Raw genomic sequence first — 23681 nt, 5'->3', positions numbered from 1 at the left:
TTATTTTCCCCTATATAACGAGGGGAAGTAAATACAACATCCATTTTCACTGTGTGGTTTCTTAGGCCGCTTCCCCAAAGTTGTCGATGTGTAGATTGGTGATAAATTAATCTTCGTGGTCAGGCAGGTGGAATTAGAATGATCTTTATTTAAACAGATATCATGTCCCATCCTCAAACAACTCCAATGACTGCCCTTCCAACACCATATCCATTTTAAGATTCTCCTCCTCACCTTCAATGCCCTCCATAATCTCGTTCCTCCCGACCACTCCGATCCTCTTCTTCCTCCCAGCTCTCCACTCCATCTGCCTCCATGTCCACGATGGGGTTCAGAGCCTTCAGCCATTTGGCCCCTTGTCTCTGGAACTCCCTTCCACTCTCCCCACCTTTAAAACCCCCCTCAAAACGCATCTGTTCAGACTGGCCTATCCCACCTTTCAAATTCACAGATGTTGTTTTTATATATTATTTTTTTTGTTTCATTTCATTTGATCCATTATTTGCTGGTGCTCTCAAGTCTCAAGCATTGGCCGTGAGAAACATGCATTTCAACCCGTTCACACACTACACGCCACACCTATTACTTTTCATGCGGAGAAATGACCCGGAAAACACCACCAAGTTGTGCCAGCAATTCTTTGCAAAGCTGTGACAGTGCCAAAACTGTGGCATGGCACATTGCTTTGAGTGACGTGTTAGACGAGCTTGTTTGTTGATATATGGATGTTTGTGGGCCCTATGGTGGCTCTGAGTGGTCAAAAAAACCTCAACGCCTTTTGAATCATGCTAAAAAAACACACACAGCCTCAGGCAAAATCTTACTCAAAGCAAGGCGCTGTCACAGTTTTGGCGCTGTCAAAGTTGGAAAGAATTGGTGCAGCAACTCATGGCTGTTTTCCAGGTAATTTCTTCGCATGACAAATACAAGTTGTGTACGAGTTGTGTAGCGTGTGAACAGGTTGAAATGTATGTTTCTCACGGCCAATGCGTGAGACTTGAGAGCCCTGGTGAAACAGTTATGTTCAGTGTTGTCCCAAATTCGTTGACCTTAGGTCTCCTCACTGAAGTTGTTGATGACAATTTTGTGACTTTTTTTTTAACAGCTTGAACACCGACAACCAACAGTGATGCAGTGGACATGTATGTTTTGTAAGAGAAGGCAAATACTTAAACATTGTAGATGTTGCTCTTAAGGTACATCTGTCAAGAGCACACATGATGATCATTGTGTTCCACAAAAAATGTGTTCCAGTGTCAACTTTGTGATTTCCAAGAGCCATGTGCAAAAAAAGATATTTGTGCAGTTTAGTAAATAAAAGCTTGATTGAGTGTAATTGACATGAGCGGTCTTGTGGAAATAGAGCAGACCCCTTTTGAGAAGTCAAGATGAATGCAAAGCTCTTTGCAGATATATCCAAATGTGTGTTTCTAAATGTTTTCATTGTAAAATTGTATTTGTTTCCACAATGTGGCACGGTTTAAAGGGACAGTGTAACATTTTAGGTAACTTATGAGCTAAAATCAATATCTTCATTCATAAATAGGTCCTCATGAGTTTATAATTACCTCTGCCAATAATCTGATTTATTCTCATAAGCAAAGAATTTCTTATTTGTATTTATATTGGACGGGTAAGTCGTCAGGAGACATGACTTTGTGGTTTCTTAGGCCAGTTCCCCAAAGATGTCGATGTGTAGATTGGTGATAAATGAATCTTTGGAGTCAGGCAGGTGGAATGAGAATGATCTTAATTTAAACGGATATCAAGCCTGCGTCCGAAACCCGTGCAGCTGCACCAGGTTCTTCCGAATCCCTAGCAGAGTTCTTCCTAGAGTCTCTGCACCTGTTTCACCTGGGAAGTCCTTTCTTGCCCTCAAATCTAGGGAAATCCAACTCTCCCTGTCACATGTCTTACTTACTTGCTTATATGATCTTTACTTCCTATAGCTGCAAAGAGAGGCATCACTAATTTATGCCTCAGGGCCTCATCAGACAGCTCAACTTAATTTACAACTAGGCCTCTTCTCATCTTCCCCCTAACCCAAACATTCCTTACACCTTCGCTCATGCAACATCTGGGTATACTTAAATCCCAACTAGAATGTGACCTTTGAACTGACCAGATACTTCAACCTCTTGCCTTTTACAATCAATATTGTAGAGCAATATAACCACTTTAGTAACATTCGTTTGTGTTTGTTGTGTGTCTAGTTGTTAGCTGATGCTATAGGCTACGACAGTTGAAGCCTATAGCATCAGAAACGTATGAAGCAAGCCGGGCTTGTTGCATCAAATACAAAAACGATTGTAGAAGCGCAAACCACAGGATTATGTTCTATTATCCATTTTTTTGACCGAACATATGTCATCAGACAGTACTTTTGTTGCAGCTCATAACGCTCTCTCACCATTATCCACACCGCACGGCATTCACCCCTCACTGCCGCTGACCCCGGCCTCCCGCAGTGTCACTTCCACGCTGACACACTAGGCCGTCGACAGAAAAACGGCTAGCCACTCGTCTGACCTCCTGACCCCCCCCTCCACCGCTAGGAGGAAAACCCCCTTCTGGACTGGATCTTATAGAGCTGGCAGCACTGACTCAGAGAGCCAGTCCATAGTGAGGTCACTGGGTAAGTCTGCTGCTGTTGACTTCTATATGACTGTATGGGATTGTTGTGGGTGCTTAGTCATTCATGTCATATGCTGTAAGGACTTGACCTTGTGTGAAAAAGAGGCCCACGGCTGAATGGAGCCGAATGAATAGAAGAACATATGGGCTAATGTAGAGCCCGAAATATGAAAAGCATGAAAGACATGGGAAAACAAATGACAATGTTACAGTTTCTTTATATAATGTGATAATTTATTGCACTTGTGAAACTCATAACAACCATTACCTCTCCCTCCAGTGCTTTCTTGAAGCAGTGTAATCCTCATGCCTGTGTTTGACAGGGACTTATTATAAAATATGTCTATTTTTATATTCTAATTCCTATGTATTTATAAATGTTTTTACCCCCAATCCTATGTTCACCAAGTGGATTGCACAAAGTAAGAATGTCATTGTGCTGTTATGCATGGATGACAATAAAGTATCTTATCTTATATTTTCCTGCTGTGCTATATTGTTGCATTTTCTCTTCAATAGGTCACCTTAAAGTGTCCGTCAAAGACCACCAGACCACCACACTTAATAACCTCCCATCTGTTTCTCCTCCACCTCCAACGGAGAATTATAAAGACGTCCTGCGACGGAACCACACAATGAAGACGACTCATTGCCACCATCAAACAAAATGCTGCCTAATCAGCTCTTTCCAGATGTGTCACCGACCTCATTTTTAACGAATTATTAATGACTCAGCACTCTCATCAATCCAACAGTTGTGCTCGGTTTCAGCTTAGTCTCCGCTAAATGTGAAAGCTTGTCCCACATACCCTTAGTCACTGGAGTGACAACAAACATGTATTTACAAACAGCATCAGACCCAACATGACCTGTGGTTCCCGTTATTTAACCATCAAAGAGGCTCATGAGTTTGAGCCAACTGCTCCCTCTAGTGTTCAGACGGGACGGTTCCTCCACTACTTCCCATAATTGATGGTGCTACCCCTGCTGTCCACACTACCTTGACTCCTGGTTTAGGCACCAACACCTCTCTAATACCTGCGTCCCTGCCACCTCACAACAGATTACCCATCATCAATGGATGGCTGGTGTGTTTACAGCAGCCGGTAAGGCCTGCAAGGAGGGAGCGCTGTTGAATGCAGGGGTCTGAGAGCCTTAAGACCCGAGGCAGCCTCCGTTATTCCAACCTGAACCGCCTCCACCACCGCTGCGACTTTGGATGGGCCTTATAAAATGTGAGTCTATTTAATATTTTCAACACATTAAATCACATTTCAGGGCCATCACGACTCCTTTTATGTGAAACATGATTGCAAACTAACTTGTGATTGTACACTTGTTAGTGAATCGTTCTGCGATTTGTCAGTTATTTTGTCTTGGATCAGATCAGTTGAAATATTTTTGAAAGGCTGCAGCAATAACACTTTTTTACCATTTAAATGTAGTTATTATTTTTTTAAAAAGCAAGGGTTTTTCTTCCCTGCTTTTAGTTAATGACACAAGACATCACATCCATATTCAACAGCAAAATTCTCTATTGACAGCTTTTATTGTGTTACACAATATGTGAACAGCATATCTACAAAATGATGAGTAAAAAAATGTATAAATTCCTCGTTAATAGTGCACTGTCTATTTCACTTGATGTCCTTGTTTTCGGGAGCACAAGGTGACACCCAAACTCTGTAAAAACACTGCGGCCCAAAATCTCTATCCTTGGCAGGGGTGAAGCAACGGATCTGTGGAAGTATCATCTGGAGGCCTTGCCGTTTTCGTGAACATCCATCCTGTCAACAGGGAAAATGTTTTTAAGACACGGGAAGCAATTGGGATACATTCAATGCGAGAGGAATATTACACCCATAAATCGGCAGATTATTTATTTATCACGTACCCATTTTCGTCTTTGAGCTGCTGGTACAACTCAAACTTGTTGTTGACGGAGCTCACTCTTCCATTGAACTCTTGGTGCTTCCTGGAATTGGCTACAGTGATGCGATTGCTCCACAAAGCGAGGAGCGAGACTGGACCTGAAGCAACAGTGAGACAAACCGCAGATATAAACACTGATGCACAGAAGGGCCCAAGCGATGTCAAGGTGGTGTTTGCCAGGATAACGCTTTTTTTGCCACTTTACTGGTCCGCTGGTCCATGATTTCTACTCAAAGCAGAAAAGGCATGATGAAGGTCGCTACCTTTTGCTCTCTCCGGAGGCTGAACCTCTTCCACGCACAAGCGTGGCTTCTTGTTGAGCGGCTCCGGAGAGTCCGGGGAATCCTTGATCACCTCGGCCTCCGGCTCTTCTTTCTCCAGCAAACCCTTTAGTCTTCAGGTTAGAAACAAAAAGAGGAGCATTCATGGACATTGCATCCAGAAGCCGTCAAGATTATTTTTGCTAGACATCCGAGCACCACTGACCTCTCCGACTCCTGCCAGCTTTTGTCATCCGTGTCCTTGCTGCCGTTTTTCTCCGTCCTGTCTTCCCTCTCCTCCCTCTTCCTCCCTCTCTTCTTCCTCTCCTCCTCCTCAGGGGGTTTGCTGCGGCAGGCGACGATGCAGTCCAGTACCCGCTGGTGTCTGTCGGTGGCTCCAGAGTGAGTTTTCACTAACGTCTCCAGCTCGTTCCACATTATACGATACTGTTCATCTCTGGAGGACAAACGACAACGCAGAAACGTAAGTGACTCCGCCGTTTACTTTCATGACTTGTTATTCTGCTTTTGGGTAAATACCTCTTGGGGCCTTTGCCTCTGGATCCCACGGTGGAAATAGGGAGCGGGTCGTTCTTCCTCTCCATGTCTACTAGGTTGTAAACTGTCTTCTGGCAGGTGAGAACGTCCTCCTCAGACAGAGTCTCTTTCACTATCAGGTTAGCTAAAGGGACCACCTAGTGGAGTTAAACAGGAAGAGGCACAAGAGTGAGCCGACAGATATAACACATAGAAACCAAGCTTTCGCTGCATGCTGCTCACGCACTGCCTGCATGTTGAAGATGGTGGTCTGGGAGATGATCATTGGCCAGTATCGAGTGTGGCGTTCCAGCTGAGCTTTGGCCCTCTCAGCTGGTAGCTTCCCCGAGGGATTATGGGAAGACTCTGAAACGGGAGTGAGCCGGTTCTCCCTCATAAATTCACCAAAATCCTGAAACGGAACAAAACAGTTGCCGTTTGAAGATCATAGAGGTATACAGCAACGCAGCTGGTGGGAGCTGGACCTACAGTGATGCGGTAGTCTGTCACTCGGCCTCCGCAGCCCTCACTGATGGAGGGCGGGTCCTCCAGGGTGGAGCGGTTGCTGTTGAGCACGTGCAGGAAGATCTCGCCTCCGTGGCTGCTGAGCATGTGGCTGATGACCTTTGACCCGGACTTCCTCGGCTGCTCCAGCAGCACCGATCGACCTGCGGGCAAATCGAGAAGAGAAGTTGAACGCGGTTAGCCTGCAGATCCGTTCAGGGCAAGGGAACTTTGGTTACAGTGAATGAAGAGACTGGATAAATAACGGAATAAAAGGAGGGTTAATCCAGATTACCGTTGAGGAGAAAGTTTGTTAAACACGACGAGGGGCGACTGTTTACATCTGTGGGGGAGATGCGATAGGCTCCTGTACAGTAATGCAGTTCTGAGGTGGGAAATAGAAAACACAAATAGATAGAATTAAATCAGGCGCCTCATATCACGGTTGGGTCAGTCAATGCAGCAATAAATAACTCATCCTGTATGTCCTTTCTGGAATTACAACTTCAACATTTAAGATATATGGATATGAAATGTTTGAAAATGATGTTTAAAACCCTTCAAGTAAAATAAAACTGACCACCAATGCTGTTGGTTCGTGGAGTACACCATTTCAGTGTAATCGTCTCTTTGAGTCCATTTTCCCGAGTGCTGCTGCCAGCCATATGCAAGTCACCTGCATGACACAAGATTGTAAATGCATGATAGTAAATTGATGGATTCAAAAATTAAGTATACATCAAATACATTAACAAATCAATAGTTCATAGAGCAAAGTTTGAGTATTTTGCCTCAAATATGACTTGAATGCCTCATTTTGATATCTTTTTAAACCGTCATACTCACCGCTTTTAAAGAACTCCATGTGAGCGTCTTTGTGATGCAGGAGCTCAACGTCATAATTGGCCGACGTGTTGGCGTGCTGCTCTTCCTGTCCATCCGCAGAGACAATGACAAATACAGGTCAGCATCAAGTCAGCTCTTAAAAAATGGAAAACTAATACACACACACCGACACACACACACACACAAACAAACACGGATAACACTGCTGATTTCATGTTCCAACGGGTAAATGATAATGAACAAAGTAAAAGGAAAAAAAGCTTTCTGACTTGAGTATGTTGTCTTCTAGTCACATTAGAGACTTGACGCAAATGTCCTCGAGTTCACTACTGAACCTACATTTGTTTGACATAAATCATGGATTCCTGATCGAACAAAACCAGCTTTATATACTTTAATCCCAAAAATGGGGGTCTGGCAACCGCTGATCTAAACTCAAACTTTTTAATCACAAGCTTAAACGTTCTGCACCAGGTAAAATAGCACTTTTAGGACAGTTAAAAGTCAGGTTTAAAAAAAACTAGTTATCCAGACATCACAATGGACCACACCATGACACTAAAGGGGGAATGAGTGGGAACTGATTGGGGAAACAAACCAGGGGACAATTTTGGACAACTTTTTGAGGTGTAAACACCTGACAGACACTGACAGTACTTCATAACTCAGAAGAGGCAACGCTGGTCAAAAATGTTTGGACAATAAAACACTTCAATGCAACGATCATATTCTGTTATTTTTGTTTAAATCATTGGCAGAAATCTTAAAACAGCAATGAGATCAATTAACATTTTTAACAAATGTTGCGTCAATGTACTTAATTAACTTGAAAAAAAAATAATTTCAGGTGTGCAGACTTTGCCTTTCCAGCAGATCCCAAACTCTACATTCGCTGGGTGTCCACATGAGACCAGAGTTGCCTGTCCTTTACTGGAGCCTCACCAGCAAATCTGTAGACCGACTGTGACACCAAAACAAATGCATGATACAGCCTGATGCAACAGTAGAGCTCAAAACATACACTGTACACTACAATGGTGTAAACTCTGACCCTTCCTCACTTTGATGTGTGTGTGATAAGAGTACTAACCTGTTCGCAAACATTTAATGTGGGCTAGCAAAACAGAAAATACAGCATGAAACCAGCAGCAGATTCACAGTCAAATCAACATGCAGATGAGATAAACAAAAATATCAGACTGTAAAGTTTCATGAGTAAATATAGATGAGGAAGGGCGTCGTACGTAAAGATTAAGCAAGCAACAAAAAAAAAAGTAGTGTGAAGGCTGTGAGAGAAAAATAAAAATAAAGAGGGAGTTGTTCGCTGCATATTGGACATGACAACATTTTTTGTACTAACAAAATTAAAAGTTTATGTGAGTTTCAATTTTGGCGAGACATGTGTGAGGCCAAACAAGAGGGCAAGAAGCCCCTTACCTTCATGGGGATGTTTGTTATGGTGGTGGAGGCCAAGTCAAAGTGCTGCTGGACCAGAATATTGAGTTTGGTGGCAAGGTGCCGCCCCGCACGAACGCTGTGAACCTCACTGGTGAGCAGAGGGGAGATCTGAGAGGGGAGATCCGAGAGAGAGATTCGGTGAGAAGTGACACCTGCGACTTGGTGTGAAATCCGACATACACAACCTCTGTGTATAAATCTTCCTCGTGAGCACCCACCTGTTTCTTCGGTCGGTCGGACACCAGAGCGTCCTCACCCTGTGGGTGGATGTGAATGAGAACCAGGTCGCACTGCTGGATGGCCATCAGCCTAAAACATAACAATGAGTAGAGAATAAGAAAACAAATTATTAATTTATCACAAGAATCGCGACGACACTGAGGTGTATGCAGTATCGAGAATTATCAGTACCGTATGTCAGCCTATTTTAACCACAGTAAAATCAGCTTTACTTATCATCTGATACTCACCTGTCTGAGCCTGCTGCCAGCTTGTTTTGTTCTAAAATAGTTTCTTGGATGCAGTCTTCCAACATGCGCACATGAGTATCACTGTAGGATAGAGCACAAACATAGCATAATATTAGCACGGTTTTAAATTATGTAACACACGCCAAAAGCTTCTTTTATCAATAGAAACTATTAGGATAAATGACGACCATAACATAAAACCATACACGTGCAATACAGTTTACATTTTTTCCATCACGTCAATGACGGCCTTCACCTTTTAGCATTGGTTAGGCAGATGATACGACCCCTATTGGCAACTCTCTCAGCCGTGTCCATCAGACTGGTGCGCCTCTCGTGTTGCAACTCCGTAATCTTGCATAACGACTCCACCGCAGCAACCAGCCCGTGCAGGATGCTGCAACACTCCGGGTCCTCGCGTGGGTTCGGTGGCCCGACGGCTGCAAGAGCTGACATGAGCTGCCAAAGGAGGAGGAGAAATGGCAGAATCATACTGCAAGTAAGAAAAACAACTGGAGATGCTGAAAACACAGCTTGAAAACCTACAGTACTCTAACAGTCATAATGTCTACAGTGTGACTTGAGTGTTTGCAGGGAGTGGATTACCTCGTGCGTGCTCTGGTCTTCCTGCCTCCAGCTATTCAAGATGTGGAACTCTGAATCGCTCACAATGTAATTAATCTGTAAAAGAGGTGGCATGAAATGTTGATGTAAAATCGGCTAAAACATTTCAGCCAGAGATGACAAACAAAACGAGAAGCTAACCAGTTTGTGCAGCGGATAAACGTCGTAGAGGATCCGGCAGTACTCCATGGAGCACTCCACAGCACAGGTCCACAGGGACTTGGACACAGGGGCCAAAGGGATGACCCCTTGACCTCGACTCTTCGTCAGCACATCGCACTCCACCTGCTGCCGACTGGACTCCGACATGTAGGGACAGTGGTCCACCACGAAGACCGTCTTGTGAGCCACCGAGAACATCTTCATTTTGCAGAACTCCAGCGTGACCTGATCTGGAAAAATACACAAAGCGTGCACACACACACAGTTCGTTATACAATATGCTTTTAGTGTACAAGAATATTAACATTAATGTATGATAATGGTTACAGTTAAGTGAGATAAACAAAGGTGCATTGTACTACCATTATAAACACAATATTAGTTTTACAATATGTATAGTTTTACCTATAGAACTATACTATAGAAATATATATATATATAGATGTGGCTGCCAGTACTGGATGGGGAAATCTCCCGACATACATAAACTGGCGTCGTGTTCAACATTTAGTATTGCCTGATGGTCCCTGAATGTCAACTCACCTGTAGAAAAACCTCGTTGAGAAAAAAAAAAACGGCTTAAAAACCGTAGGTGCTCTCTCGAGGTTGCGTTTGGACGGACTACTTGGCTGCCAAACAGACGCAATCGGCCTCAGGACATGTTATTCACCATGAACGCCGAGTCGTTAGCAAGCTAACGCGACTACTCGCTAAAGGAAATGTCACCGACTCTCGCGTTAGCCTTTTAGCTAACACTCGCCGGAATCATTTGTTTGCCGACTCACGTTTATTTAGCAGCGACACACACATTTACACATTATGCCATTTGTGTGACTATACCACTAAACTGAATGATTTCTATTTAATCCACCTCCAGATTACCAGTAGGTAACTCTTTTTTTTTCGCCCCACTTGGAATGACTATCACAGACAATACACTTTAAACCGTGTCAAGCTAGCCGTTTGTTATTGGCGGAAATATGCCAGGAGGTGTTCCGTCAGCCAATTCCTTCCCCTCGGGTTTCTGGGCCGCGCTGTTAAATGGTTCCGTATCGTAGAATTCAACGTGGTGAAGCAACACACATAAAGAACGTTACAAACATGTTATAATTCGATCGTTACGACACCTGTTAATTTACGAATATATAACTTCGGTTAAAACAGACGGGTGACGGCGGTTTGCGGAGGGAACGCAAACGTTAGGCGAATGAATCATTTGGAACGAATCAGAAGCACGGAACCAAGAAACTGTAACTGTTGACGTTTCCTCTCAAAATAATATTTTATGTTTTCATTAATGCCAGTACGTTAAGTAACTTTAGAGGAATGAAGTGGGCGTAACTGAACAACATCAACAACCTCCTCCTCCTTCTTCTCCTCCTCCTCCTCCTCCTCCTCCGACCCCACCCGTGTGATTTCCATTCTCTCAAGTCACAACTTGAGCAAAACTTTAATCTGGCTGGATCCGCGTTGGGAAGTAAAAAATGCGCGTGGGAACCAGTGAAATATGCAAATAGTCTGTCGGTAAAGTACAGTTTTTTTGTGTATATTATTTCGGTGATGTGACCGGAGCCAAGGACAAGGACTATGAGCGATAACGACATCTTCGAGATGGACTCCGTGTGTGAGATGGACGAGCTGGAAGGCGACGGTGACCTGGGCATGATAGAGGAGGACCTCGGTAAGAGGACAGCTTTGTTTTCACACATTAGTTCTGTTGATGTTTGTGTTGTGATGTTGTTCTTTTTTAATCTTCTCTTGTGGATTTGAACACATGTGACACTTGAAGTACATCCTCTGGCTTTGGGCCATCTCCACCCACCCATTCATCTGATGCTTGAACAGAATTTCCCCAAAAGTGATGGACATTTTCTCCTATGCAAGAGATACTTTAACTTTAATTAAGCATGTTTCATTTTCTCTCACTTTCCACTACATTTATTGGAAATTAAGTTACTGATATTAATCTATTTTTATGCAAATAAACGTGCAGCAGTTGTATTAACTACTAATTTGCATAGTTAAAATAAGCTTCAACCATTAATACTGACATGCATGCTTTTACTTTGAATTCAGCACATTTGTACACTGTTGTTTAAGAGATCTGTTTGAACTGCATGGTATTAATTTCCCCTATTGGGCAATGGGCACACACGTTATCGTCATGTGTGGACTAGAACATCAGTGGGGGTGTGCCCACATTTTTAAGAGGGCCTAGGCTCACACAACCTCCTCTACATGAGAAATGAATATAGATAACACATGTTGGCTCTCTGAAAAGCTACATACTGAACGGATCACATCTCTCCACACTCTTTTGTTTCCAACATTCCTCATGTTCACAAGCAGCCTCACTTTGGAATCGAGTAAATATAGCACCCGGAAACAAACACAACAATATGTTGCAATGTCTGCTTTGAGTCGTGTGTTTATCCGTGATGACATACTGTCTCATATTCTCCTTCTCCTTTTCTTTTTTTTTTAACTCACAGCTCACTGAGAGCCAAATGCTCCTTAGGGTTAATGTTGATAGTTGTGAGAAAAACCTAGAAGGCCCGGACCATTAGGAAATGACCAAAGCTGTTCACTCTGCACCACAAAAGGCATCCCAAGTGCACTCTATGTAATGGAGTTTAAATTCAATTGTCGTGAATTATTAACTGCCACACTTTGCTGCAGCCTGCGATGCTGTGATTACAACGGAAAAAGCACCGGCTCTCATAATCATTTCATATTTTGTTACTAATAAGCCAAAATGAACAGTGTGGTGATACAGGAAGTCAGATTTGAACACACTGCTGCAGTATGATGCGTCACAGATCTGATGGGGCACTTGGCCGTGGCTTGCATTACACTTGAAAAGTTAAGTGTGGAAGTGTTTGCCTTTAGGTCAAAATGTGTAGCGTTATTTTTCACAAAATATAATTTTTTTTAAGTGCTTTTCTGTTTGCTTCTCTGCCTTTTTTTTTTAGGTGTTGTCATGATGTTCCCTAGAGAGGAAGTGACGGCTGGGTGGGTGGGTTGTGGTTAGAAAACAGAGTTTTGCAAATAGTTTGTGGGCATTCACATGCTTTTCTAAAGAATCGTACTCACTGAGTCACTGTAGGTTGCAGAGGTTTCGTAACGGTGTTTCTGTCAGGTTTAACAGCTCAGGAGCCGGTGCACATTTGACTTATTTGACACACCAAAGTAGTGACCGCAGGAAATAAATCTTGTGACCGCAGTATACAGGAAGTTGTTCCTCTACTTCCACATTGTTTCGGTTAATATCATTCTTTGATTATTTTTGGATCAGTCGGGATTTCAATTTTGAATAACAGTGCCACCTAGTGGCCGATTGACGTCCGATTTTGCACTCAGTGGCGATGGGAATCCTAGTAAACTGTGTTTCGTCTTAATCGCTATACTGATTGCGAAGATACACAAAACTTCCTGTTCCAAGTTCCATTGTGAGTTTGAAAAAGTAGGTTCAGCATATTTCGCGACTTTGCAGAATAAAAACATTCAAGCCACAAATGGGCGTGGCCTTTATGACGATATGCAGCTGATTCCATGGAAAACGCAAAAACGCTTTCACCTTGATTATAGCCCCACCTGCTGGTGGACATTTTTGGCTTTAGCGATTACAATAGGGTTCCCAGCATCGCTGGCACTAGGAGCCACACTGCATGTGTGGCCCCCTCGGGCTTAGACCCCTAATAAACATCTGGTACGATGTGATCTTTAGTCCGCAGCAAACAACTAAAACACCGAGCAAGAGGGAGGAGTCATATTAAAAAGAGCAGGCTGCTGTTATCCACTTTGTTCAGAGTGTTAGCCTGTTGGAGGACTTTGCAGAAGGAAAGTCTTGTGATGAACAACGATTCCACAGGGCAGTTTCCCAGCGTGTTACTATGGACCGCTGTTTTCAAAACAACATCTGTCTTCAGTTAGTTCTGTCATGCTGCGCCATTTTATATGGAAATATTACAGGACTTTGGACGGAATGTCTTCGGTTATGTGACCTAAGAATTACATGATGCACATAAAAATGCATGCAATGTTGATATTGTCTTTGTTTGGATGCGGTCAGTGAATACGCTGGTAGTGAGTGTCGGATATGTCTGAATGAGTCTTTGGGGAAACCCATGGAAGCAGGAGGCGGAGATGCATTTCTTCTGTTTTTCCAGGGAGTGATTTAACATCCTGGTGAGTGGGCAACTGTTCAAGCAGTAAAAGAAGCAACGACATGTGAGGCTTGTATTTGGAAAGTCACTGGTTCTAACCCTTTGCCTGCATTCTGTCCAGGCTAGTGTTTTTGTGTAGATGTGAAGGAGAGGCATGGAGAGGATGATATTGTGAGACTGGAAAATAAATACGCAGCCAGACGGCCGTGAACGCAGCTGTGAGACTGATAGCAACCTAGAAGTTGCAATTAGTCCGAAGACACATTAGTGTATTTCTGGCCTCTAACCTCAGGGGAGGAAATCCTGTTATCAGATGAAGACGATTTTAATCAGAAAATCCATTATTTGAACCCAGCTCTACTTTAAACAATAAATGTCATTAAAAATAATAACTGTACAAAATACCCATAAATTAAACCAATAAACATTTTATTGTCACAATATCTGATTTTCCTGATGGGCCAAAATAAGTCACAATCATGATATTATTGTGTTTTGTCTCTTTTTTGTGCAGGATTATTTACACGATATTTGCAAGTGTGCATTATCAACATTTATGTAAATCCATACACAAATATGTGTAAAAAATGCCTCGTTGTTGCATTTCCTTTTTGTATACATACACAACTATAATGATACATCCGTGATCCCAACATAAATGATGTATCGTTTCATTGTTTTTATTATTACGTCTGTTTTCTCATTCATGTGTTTGTTCTCATTTTCACAGTTTACCCCGAGGAGTTCCTCCCGACGTATCACAGTATATCAGCTGGAGCGACGGTCACCAAAGCAGTGCTGGTGAGTCCACACCATAATGCATTACTATGCAAAATCATGCATGTCTTTGATGTGCTTACAATTGGATTGTGTGGTGAGAGAGAGAGAGCGACAGAGAGAGAGAGAGGGCGGGTATCAGGATGTTTGTTGACTCTTCCCACTTCTCCTGCATGGCCCACGCCACACGTTAAATAGGCCGGTCAAGGTCGCTATCCGACGATATCTCTGCAGAGGCTCTCCGCACACAGACCTTCCTCTCCCCCCCCTCCATCCGTGCAACATGTACGGCGTTATGGAGGAAGAGGAGTACGAGTTTCAGGATGTAGACCTGCCTGACGAACCTCGTTTTTGCCTTCAGGCAGAGTTTAATGACAAACCCGACTCCTTGTTCTTCAACGACGGCGTGAGGAGGATCGATTTCGTCCTGGTCTACGAAGATGAGGACAAGAAGGACTTTGAGAAGAGGCACACGTTCCAGCGGCGCAAGGTGAGTCATCTTTAATTCTCCTTGAGCTGGGCGGGTACAGCGCTACAGATTGGTAGCTACAGGTGTTTTAAGTGATGCAACTCTTAGAAACTCATGACAAAGTAATCTATTCACCAAAAGAACAGTATGTAAAGTATAAAAGTATTAGACCGTAGAGAGATGACAGGGAGAGAGAACAATAGGATGAAGTGAATTAACACAGTGCAGAGTTTTTAAATTAAGATTTGGTGGCAAATAATAGAATAACATCCTATTTCTATTAATGAAAGTGGACGTTTTCTCCTAGAACTTCCATTGAAACTCATATTCACGTGATACGCCTTGTGTGCTTTATTTATATGTCTGTTTGTAAAGGGAGTTCTTATTTGGCAGTTAAATAACTCCATGCCGTGACGCCGTGTACTCACGGTGTGCACAGGAACTTCAATAATGCTTTAATCATCCAGGAAAGGGAACCACTCGGCAGCCTTTCTACTGTGCTCCTCATTCATTCAACATGCATTGTGACCTGTCCAGTGCGTGCGTCGGTTAGACTCCCAGAGGGAAGTTGTGGAAAATGACATACTCGGGTGTGCCGTTTGTTGCTGCCACTGTACTTTCACAACAGCGATGGATGCGTAACGTAATGCGTGTAGATCCGCAGACTTTAAAGATGCCACCTGCAGTGTTGCAACCTTAAACCCCCAGTTGGTGTTGAAATGGAAGATGTGGTCATAATAACTGGTTAATGCGTAGGTATTTCATGTTTGAAGACAAACTTGCTGATGGCACACGAGGGGTATGTTGTCTTGCCCTGCTTGTTATCACAGACACATCTGGAGAAGTGGATCAGCCAGTTTCAGCCGGTTCCTTGGAAATAAGCTGTTGCAAGCCAGAGCTCATGAGCTCCTTAACCACTGATCAATCCCACTGAGGAAATTCCTCATTCATAGTCATCCCAAAGCAAATTAAATCCACCAACGGGAGAGAAGGTCGCAGCCTCGGGCAACTCCCTTCACCTTGTTTACCATCGCGGGTCAAACAGGAGTTGCCAAAGCTTTTCCCTGCTCTGACTCTGACTGCTGGAAGGGCGTGGTGCACCTCAGATAGCAGATAGTTATCTTCAAATCATGCTTTACATATTTTAGACTGTTTGTCCGTCACGTATCACAGGAAATGGATGCTTTAATAATGTCCTGCCTATATTTGTGTTCTGATAACAGCGCGGTTGGCTAAAAACAAACAGTGACAGACAGGCTTTGCTTTGTCAACAGTCTCCCGGAGGTGTTTCTGAGAACGGGGAAAATGTAGAAATGTCCCACATTTGAAGCTGTATTGCCTTGGATGGCACTGATCAATTGGCATACTTCATTGTACTTGAGCATTTCTGTATGATTTGAATATGTTTAATACTTAAAAAATAATGATTTAGTGCTTATTCGTGTGCTTTTGCTTTAAATAAACATAATTCAAGGTCATCTTTAAACAAAAAATGATAAGTTTGGATCACATGAAGATCACAGATGATCGTGCTTAGCAGCTCAATACATGACTTGGATCATAATGGCCAGACAGGATGTTTGAACATTAAATCAGGTTCAAGTTCTTATGTGTCTTTTCTGCAGAGGCGGCGGGAGTACTTTGAGGCCAGCCTGATGAAGATGGGAATAGAGCTGGAGGCGACAAAATCTGTAAGTAGGTTTCCCCTTCCTGGAAGGTTCCTCTTACCCGCCTCTCATGCCTAACAGCGTTGATGTGATCCGCAGGTCATAGACGATAAACTGCTGTTTGTGAAAGTTCACATGCCGTGGGACGTGCTGTGCACCTACGCCGAGGTCCTGCACATCAAGCTGCCCATCCAGCCCAACGACCTGTCCTCCCGCCCGTCGCCGTGGCGCTTCATCGCCTGCATCACCAAGTTCTTCTACCCCGACGAGAAGCTGATCACCAAGGAGGCGGAGTTCTTCACGGCCCCCTTCGAAAAGGACCGCCTGGATTACTTCTACGTGAGGGACAAAGATGTCTTCTTCAATCCGTCAATGAGGAGCAGGATGGCAAGTTGTCTCAATTTGATTTTAAAGGATGAAGTTTTTAACGTCCTCCGCCCAAAATGCATTATACGCTATGATTGCTTGATGATTCTGTATAAAGTGTATCAAAATAACAAGCTCTTCTTCTTCCAGGCGTATTACATCCTGAGTCGCGCCCCCTATGAAATCCGAGGGAACAGAAAGAAGTTTGGCATCACCAAACTGCTGGATGGCGGGGTGTACAAAGCTGCCTATCCCCTCCACGACGTGAGTAACACCTTCCACTCATACCGAGTGTGTTCCGTGCCTTTTTATCGCTTCGTATTAATCATCTATTTTTCCCCGTCGGCTATTCCAGTGCAGGTTCAATGTCAAGTCCAAAGAGGAGGGCTGCCCCAACGAGAGATTCCTGCTCTATCAGGAATGGGCTCATCCCAAAAGCTTCTACAAGATGCAGCCACTCAACCTCATCAGGTGAACAATATCTTGTCAAAAAAAATGAGCTTAAAGTACATAGAAGGGCTCTTTGTGTTTCAATTCAGGTCAAACTGGAAAGCCTTCCATCCCGTGTGTTGTATTGTGAATAAAAGCATTTTTTTTTTATGTCTTTGTCCTTGAAGTTAATAATAGAGCCGCCTTTGTTTCCTCCATAGGAAGTATTATGGGGAGAAGATTGGCATTTACTTTGCCTGGTTGGGGTTCTACACAATGATGCTGGCTCTGGCTGCCGTTGTGGGACTGGGTTGCTTCATTTATGGATACAAGACTCAAGAAACCAGCACCTGGAGGTACGTGGATCAGGTTTTGAATGATGAAGCTTTTGGGAGATTTCCCTGTCTAATAATAATCTGCTCTGCGTTTTGATGGCAGCAAAGAGGTGTGCGACCCGGAAATCGGAGGGAAAATCATAATGTGTCCGCAGTGTGACAGAGAATGCCAGTACTGGCCGTTGAACAGCACCTGTGAAGCTTCGAAAGTGAGTTTTTAAATAAATTCAGTATGCAATGGAGAAAAAAAGGAAAAGAAAGAACTGATTTTGCATATTTAAATGTGTGTGGCTGCTATTTCCACACAGCAGCGGTGATGTTTGGATGTGGTTTTGCATGCAAGCGGAATAGAACTGTGACAACTGTGACGTTCCATGTTCCTCTTTCTTTTTTTTTTACTCCTTTTAGAAACTTTGCATATTTGATAACTTTGGAACCTTGGTGTTTGCAGTTTTCATGTCAATCTGGGGTAAGTTGGATACAAAAAACATACAAAAAGCAGGCGAGAAGCTGTATTTATAATCGAGCATTTGAAGTTTATTTTGGCTGACATTTTGACACAGGAAGACGCAGACAATGCCCTGTTAATTTAGAGGTTTCCTTTTTTTTTTATCCCCACGACTCTTTCTGCTCCTGTTTACTTCCCGACCGCAGTGACTCTGTTCCTGGAGTTTTGGAAGCGCTACCAGGCGGAGCTGGAGTACACGTGGGACACTGTGGAGTTTCTGGAGCAGGAGCAGCAACCTCGCCCAGAATATGAAGCAAAGTGTAACTACGAGAGGAAAAACCCAGTCACAGGGGTAAGTCCCACACATATTCTGTTTTATTATTTTTTCCAGCTAATGACGCTGAACTACACCACCCAAGAAAAAAAATATAAAAATGGGTTTAAAGTGTGGATTCATACAGGTTCTATTTGAAGATACTATGTTGCCGTAATACATTTAAAGTCACGGCACGCTGTTGTTAAACAAAGAAAGTATTTCACCGTTTTTGTGTGTGATTTCAGGTCAAAGAAAAAGTGCCCTATACCGCCTGTGGAAAATGTCTTCGGGTATCGATGGGGATCGGGACTGTCCTATTCTGGGTAATGGAAATAAATATTACATTTTATTTTATTATTTTTTTATTGCTAACACTGTATTTGACCCGTCTGCAATTCACGATCACGTTCCTCAGAAGATGTTATTTGGTATTAACTGTAGGGAAAATACTAATTTCTTTGAAGGAAAGGTCCATTGTAAATATTGATTCATCACTCATTTATTATTGGAAACATAACGCTCCGAATATATGAGTTTTTTTACTGCATTGAGCTGAACATAATATGCTTAGGTTATTCTAATGTATTAATTAAAAGTATACAAATTGAACATAAATTCTACTTTAGAATTCTACTTCAGTGCTAAATTCAGGAGACTTCTTGGAAATAATGAGGACATAATTCACAATTTCTTTCCAATTTCCAAACAGAATATACATGAATCTTGTAAACTGTATTTCGTCCTTCAGCTTTTGTTGATCCTGGCCTCCATCGTGGCCATCATCGTCTACCGCCTGGCTGCATTCTTCGCCTTCTCCTCCAAACTCCGTGATCAGGACTTGAAGGAGCTGGAACCCTATGTGACACCTCAGATGGCCACTTCCGTCACGGCCTCCCTCATGAGCTTCGTTGTCATTATGATCCTCAACATCCTCTACGAGCGCGTCGCCATCTGGATCACCGACTTTGGTGAGTTTTGAGTTGCACTTTTGCCCGCAGCGCTGACGGGTTTGATCTGAAATCCTTCTCTTCTCCCGCCCGACAACAGAGCTTCCACGGACCAAGACGGACTACGAGAACAGCTTGACCCTGAAGATGTTTCTCTTTCAGTTCGTCAACTATTACTCCTCCTGCTTCTACATCGCCTTCGCCAAAGGGAAATCGGTCGGCTTTCCCGGAGATCCTGTTTATCTCTTGGGAAAATACCGTAACGAGGAGGTACGGTGTGTCCGCGTAACTGCGTGTCTGACCTACTCGCCTGCCATTCTTGACTCTCTGCTTTGCGTCTTGTCGTCCTGCAGTGTGATCCGGGCGGTTGTCTGATCGAGTTGACGACTCAGCTCTCTATCATCATGGGTGGAAAAGCCATCTGGAACAACATCCAAGAGGTCTTGCTCCCGTAAGAATTGACTCTAAGGCCAATAAAACGGCCGCATGTCTCCAGTAAACATGAGGGAAATTGCTGCTTTCAGGTGTGTTAAGGCGCTAATCTTCCCCAACAGGTGGCTGAAAAATGTGATCGCCCGCTTCTGCACTCGCGTGGCCTCGGAGAAGGTGATTCCTCGCTGGGAGCAGGACTACCAGCTCCAGCCCCTTTCGAAGCTCGGACTGTTCCATGAATACCTGGAGATGGGTGAGTCTGACACACTTACAGCTGCATTTAGAGACGTCTTGCTGTGTCCCACTTCAGCAGCTGAGTTCTGGGTGCTCAACAGTGCGTGCCTTTGTGTCTTGGCAGCCATCCAGTTCGGCTTCGTGACCCTGTTCGTGGCCTCCTTCCCCCTGGCTCCGATCCTGGCTCTGGTCAACAACCTGTTTGAGATCCGGGTGGACGCTTGGAAAATCACCACTCAGTTCCGCCGCATCGTGCCGGAGAAGGCCCAGGATATAGGCGCCTGGCAGCCCATTCTTCAAGGCATCGCCATACTGGCGGTCGCCACGAATGTAAGGCGGCGTTCAAAGTGAGTTCTGAGTTCACTGGTCACGCAGCATTTGACGCTTTCGCTCTGGTGTCCCAACAGGCCATGATCATCGCGTTCACGTCCGACATGATCCCACGTTTGGTGTACTACTGGTCGTTCTCTGTGTACCCGTATGGAGATCAGTCTTACAACACCATGCAGGGCTACATCAACAGCTCGCTGTCCGTATTCAACATCAGCGATTTCTCTGACTTCAGCAAGCCCATGAAGACGCGTTACAACATCACCACCTGCAGGTACAATGACTGGTCCATCTGTGTGTGCTGAGTTACATTTTCCCTTTGTTGGAATATAAAGTGTAGGGGCTTATGAATTATTATTTATATAATACCTGCACTCGTTTATGAAGGGGGACACCACCTGCTGGTGAAGAGAAATCATGCAACCGTGCTGTAGTTTGTTATAGTCTAGCTTTTTACTTGAGGGGGTTTGATTTACGCAAAAATCATAGAAGTTGTGTTCACTTGTGAAGATTATCTTGTGGTTATCCAGCTTCCACCCAATGTCTGCTAAGTCTATTTATATATGAATTGCCAAAAAATGACCCGAGATAATGGTGTGATTGAACTTTTCTCCTTCAGGTACAGAGATTTTCGGCATCCTCCCGGCCACCCCAGGCAGTACGAGTACAACGTTTACTACTGGCATGTGATCGCTGCAAAAATGGCTTTCATAATAGTCGTAGAGGTGGGTGTGGACACAACAGGAAACACACAAAAAATATATATTATTAGAGCGTGAATTATTGCAACCTATCTTCTTCCTCCTCCGCCCGCAGCACATTGTGTACCTCACAAAGTTCATCCTGTCCTACGTGATCCCGGACGTCCCGTACACCATCAGAGAACAGATCAAACGAGAGAAGTACCTGACCCAGGTCATCCTCCACGAGACCAACCTCAAGCTGGTGACCAGACGCCTGAAACCAGTCGATGACGGGACGATCAAGCGTGCGGACGTGAACGTGGCAAAAGATGAGCTGGAACTTGATTTCTGAAAGAGAAATATGTGGAAGAAGACATCCGACCTGTATGAAACAAGGTCTTGGACAAAGAAAGGAGAAACCACTGTTGTATTGTCTTCACCCTTGTCTGCTGTCCTCACACTCTGGACTCCCTTCAGACCAAAGGGTGTGAAAGGAAAAATAACAGGACATCTGTCCTCTACCACCTCTGAGAGGGTCTTTTTTTTTCTTACTTCCCTCTCAGATCGACATATATTATAATAGAATATGTTCCGTCGCTGTCGCTGCCAGACAATCGGGTCGTATGGTTGTGTGCACCACCTGATCAACTCATCAGGGTCGGAGTTCAATTCTACTTGTTCAAATCTGAATCCAGTATTGAATTTGAATCTTCTTAGATGTAGCTTTTTAACAATTTTAAATAGTAAAACATAATATTCATGCACAAAAACCCAGATAGGATGACACAGCATAAGCTAAATGACTATCTGGATTTTTTGCGCATTGATTTTTGCAACCTGGTTTTGTATGTTACAGCAAAGAGAAGTAGGGGATGCTGAATCCGTGCCTCACACTTTGAAGCTTCTAAATAATAGCCACTTTGGATTTGGCATGAAATACAACCAAACAAAACAATCCCGCTCAATGTCTACTTATGAGGTTTCCTTCCAGCGCTTTCAGCCAAAGCACATGGTCTTTATTGGCAGATGGAAACATGCTCGGTTGGGTCAGATGATGTGAGCTCAGTCGCACTTTGTTGGCCTAAAAGGTAACACACAGTATTGTTGAAAGCTCCTGAAAGAAAGCAAGAACTCAGGAGCGTATTACTGCAATATTAGAAGTGTGAGGGATAACTATTTCCATTATTAATATTACAGTAACTAATCCTTAACATACCGGAACCAAGAGGCTACGATGTGCCCTGGTAACCTGACGCCTCCTTCGTAAACGAGTGTTGTCTTCAGGCGATTTAATGAAGGGAAGCGGAGTGAAAGCAGCTGAGGGATTCTGTAAGAATCAACTACATGCAGTCATGTCAGTGATTTACTGCCTTTCCTGCTTTAAAAGTAAGAATGTATGGAGTAATTGAACTAATTGCTACCCAGTAGTAAGTAAATAACTCTTAAAAGCAGTAACTAACAACACATACTGAGTAACTTGCCCAACACTGTTTATGACTACATTGACTTTTTTACTTGGCTGTATCAGCTCTCTGTCCACTGAGCTTCATGCTGGAACCTCACACACACACACACACACACACACACACGAAACCAACAAGTGCCACGGCCAAGTGACTGTTTTAGTTTGATGTTGTCATGACGAATCAGTATTATTATACTCAAAGAAATGCAATGTTGATGATTCATGGAGAGTTTATTTTTTTTCACTTGCATATCTGTTCCTAGAACTTGATTGCTGGTGATCTGTCAAACAGCTCACAATGTTACACAAGTGATGAGATCCCAGGAGCTAGAACAGGCACGGACTCACCTATAGCCTCATATACTGACTAAATGTGCCTCAAATGCCTCTGTAAGCCTTTCAGATGTTCATCAGAATAGTTCGTCTGAATTTATAATTTAGTTGACAATTCAAAAGTGATGTAAAGATTTGATGTATACAAGTTTACAAAATTTTGAAAACTGACCAACTGCAGTTATAGTATTGATTGCGTTCCCTTCCCTATACATGTACTCCCATCCACTGTACTGTTTTGCACTTTTTACTTTAGGGTTCAAGCCGTGTTTCATGACCACTACACACATTTTGACTGCAAGTTACATCCTGTGATATATTCAATATAGTAATTCAATCTTCTCCCGTGTCATTGCTGAAATCTTAGATATAGCTCTGCTGTATTATTGCCTTGCCTTATGATTTAAACAATGGGACTATATCCACTGTGTATTCAAACAGTATCATATACCAGCAATATCTGATGATGCATATCTGTCTTGTTATTTTGTTTTATCTTGTCAGTGCCATGACTCTTTTATAATAATAAAACAAATGTCCCTTGTATGTATTAAGTGTTAGACTATCTAAAGATTAAAAACACTTCCTACCACTTCATGTTTTATTTCATTTATACTCTTTACTTTTCACCTCAGATGTATGTTCTATTGCACCTGTAATTAAATACAACAGTGACATCATCATGCATACATTCCTGCACCACTGCAGCAAGATGAAACCACCACTGGAGGTCAGCGAAAACAAAGGTCTCTTTTTTCCATCTGGACATGAATCTGATTAGAGCTTGAAACATAATACCAACAAAATTACTTGTCGACTCCCCTTCAAGAAACCATTATGATGTCATGCTGTTGTAC

The 23681-nt window shown here is 43.2% G+C and overlaps 2 protein-coding genes across 3 annotated transcripts; one reads left to right on the top strand and one right to left on the bottom strand.

Moving 5' to 3' along the window:
- Positions 1-4099: 4099 nt before the first annotated feature.
- ints13 (integrator complex subunit 13) lies at positions 4100-10407 on the bottom strand. 2 transcript variants are annotated; one of them, XM_084038675.1, is made up of 18 exons: positions 9971-10407; positions 9407-9657; positions 9248-9322; positions 8898-9100; positions 8642-8722; positions 8390-8480; positions 8151-8279; positions 7804-7827; positions 6714-6798; positions 6448-6543; positions 6163-6252; positions 5853-6031; positions 5611-5775; positions 5367-5521; positions 5053-5283; positions 4830-4960; positions 4529-4664; positions 4100-4421 (listed from the first exon to the last, which is right to left on the bottom strand). In XM_084038675.1, exons 2-18 carry the CDS (start codon positions 9629-9631, stop codon positions 4385-4387), a joined length of 2133 nt encoding a protein of 710 aa, XP_083894801.1. In that variant the 5' UTR covers positions 9632-9657; positions 9971-10407; the 3' UTR covers positions 4100-4384. The 2 variants fall into 2 exon arrangements, with proteins under 2 accessions (XP_083894801.1, XP_083894802.1); XM_084038676.1 differs by lacking the exon at positions 7804-7827.
- Positions 10408-10842: 435 nt separating this feature from the next.
- ano6 (anoctamin 6) lies at positions 10843-23416 on the top strand. The gene is made up of 20 exons (XM_084039223.1): positions 10843-11108; positions 14324-14394; positions 14732-14860; positions 16465-16530; positions 16606-16893; positions 17023-17136; positions 17228-17343; positions 17523-17657; positions 17740-17845; positions 18045-18105; positions 18291-18436; positions 18646-18723; positions 19149-19368; positions 19448-19617; positions 19701-19798; positions 19902-20032; positions 20138-20343; positions 20421-20617; positions 20963-21068; positions 21160-23416. Exons 1-20 carry the CDS (start codon positions 11015-11017, stop codon positions 21376-21378), a joined length of 2751 nt encoding a protein of 916 aa, XP_083895349.1. The 5' UTR covers positions 10843-11014; the 3' UTR covers positions 21379-23416.
- Positions 23417-23681: the final 265 nt, after the last annotated feature.

Source organism: Eutrigla gurnardus (assembly GCF_963514095.1).
Source record: "Eutrigla gurnardus genome assembly, chromosome: 21".
In the NCBI taxonomy this organism is placed as follows: domain Eukaryota; kingdom Metazoa; phylum Chordata; class Actinopteri; order Perciformes; family Triglidae; genus Eutrigla; species Eutrigla gurnardus.
This window is presented reverse-complemented; position numbering and strand designations above follow the sequence as displayed.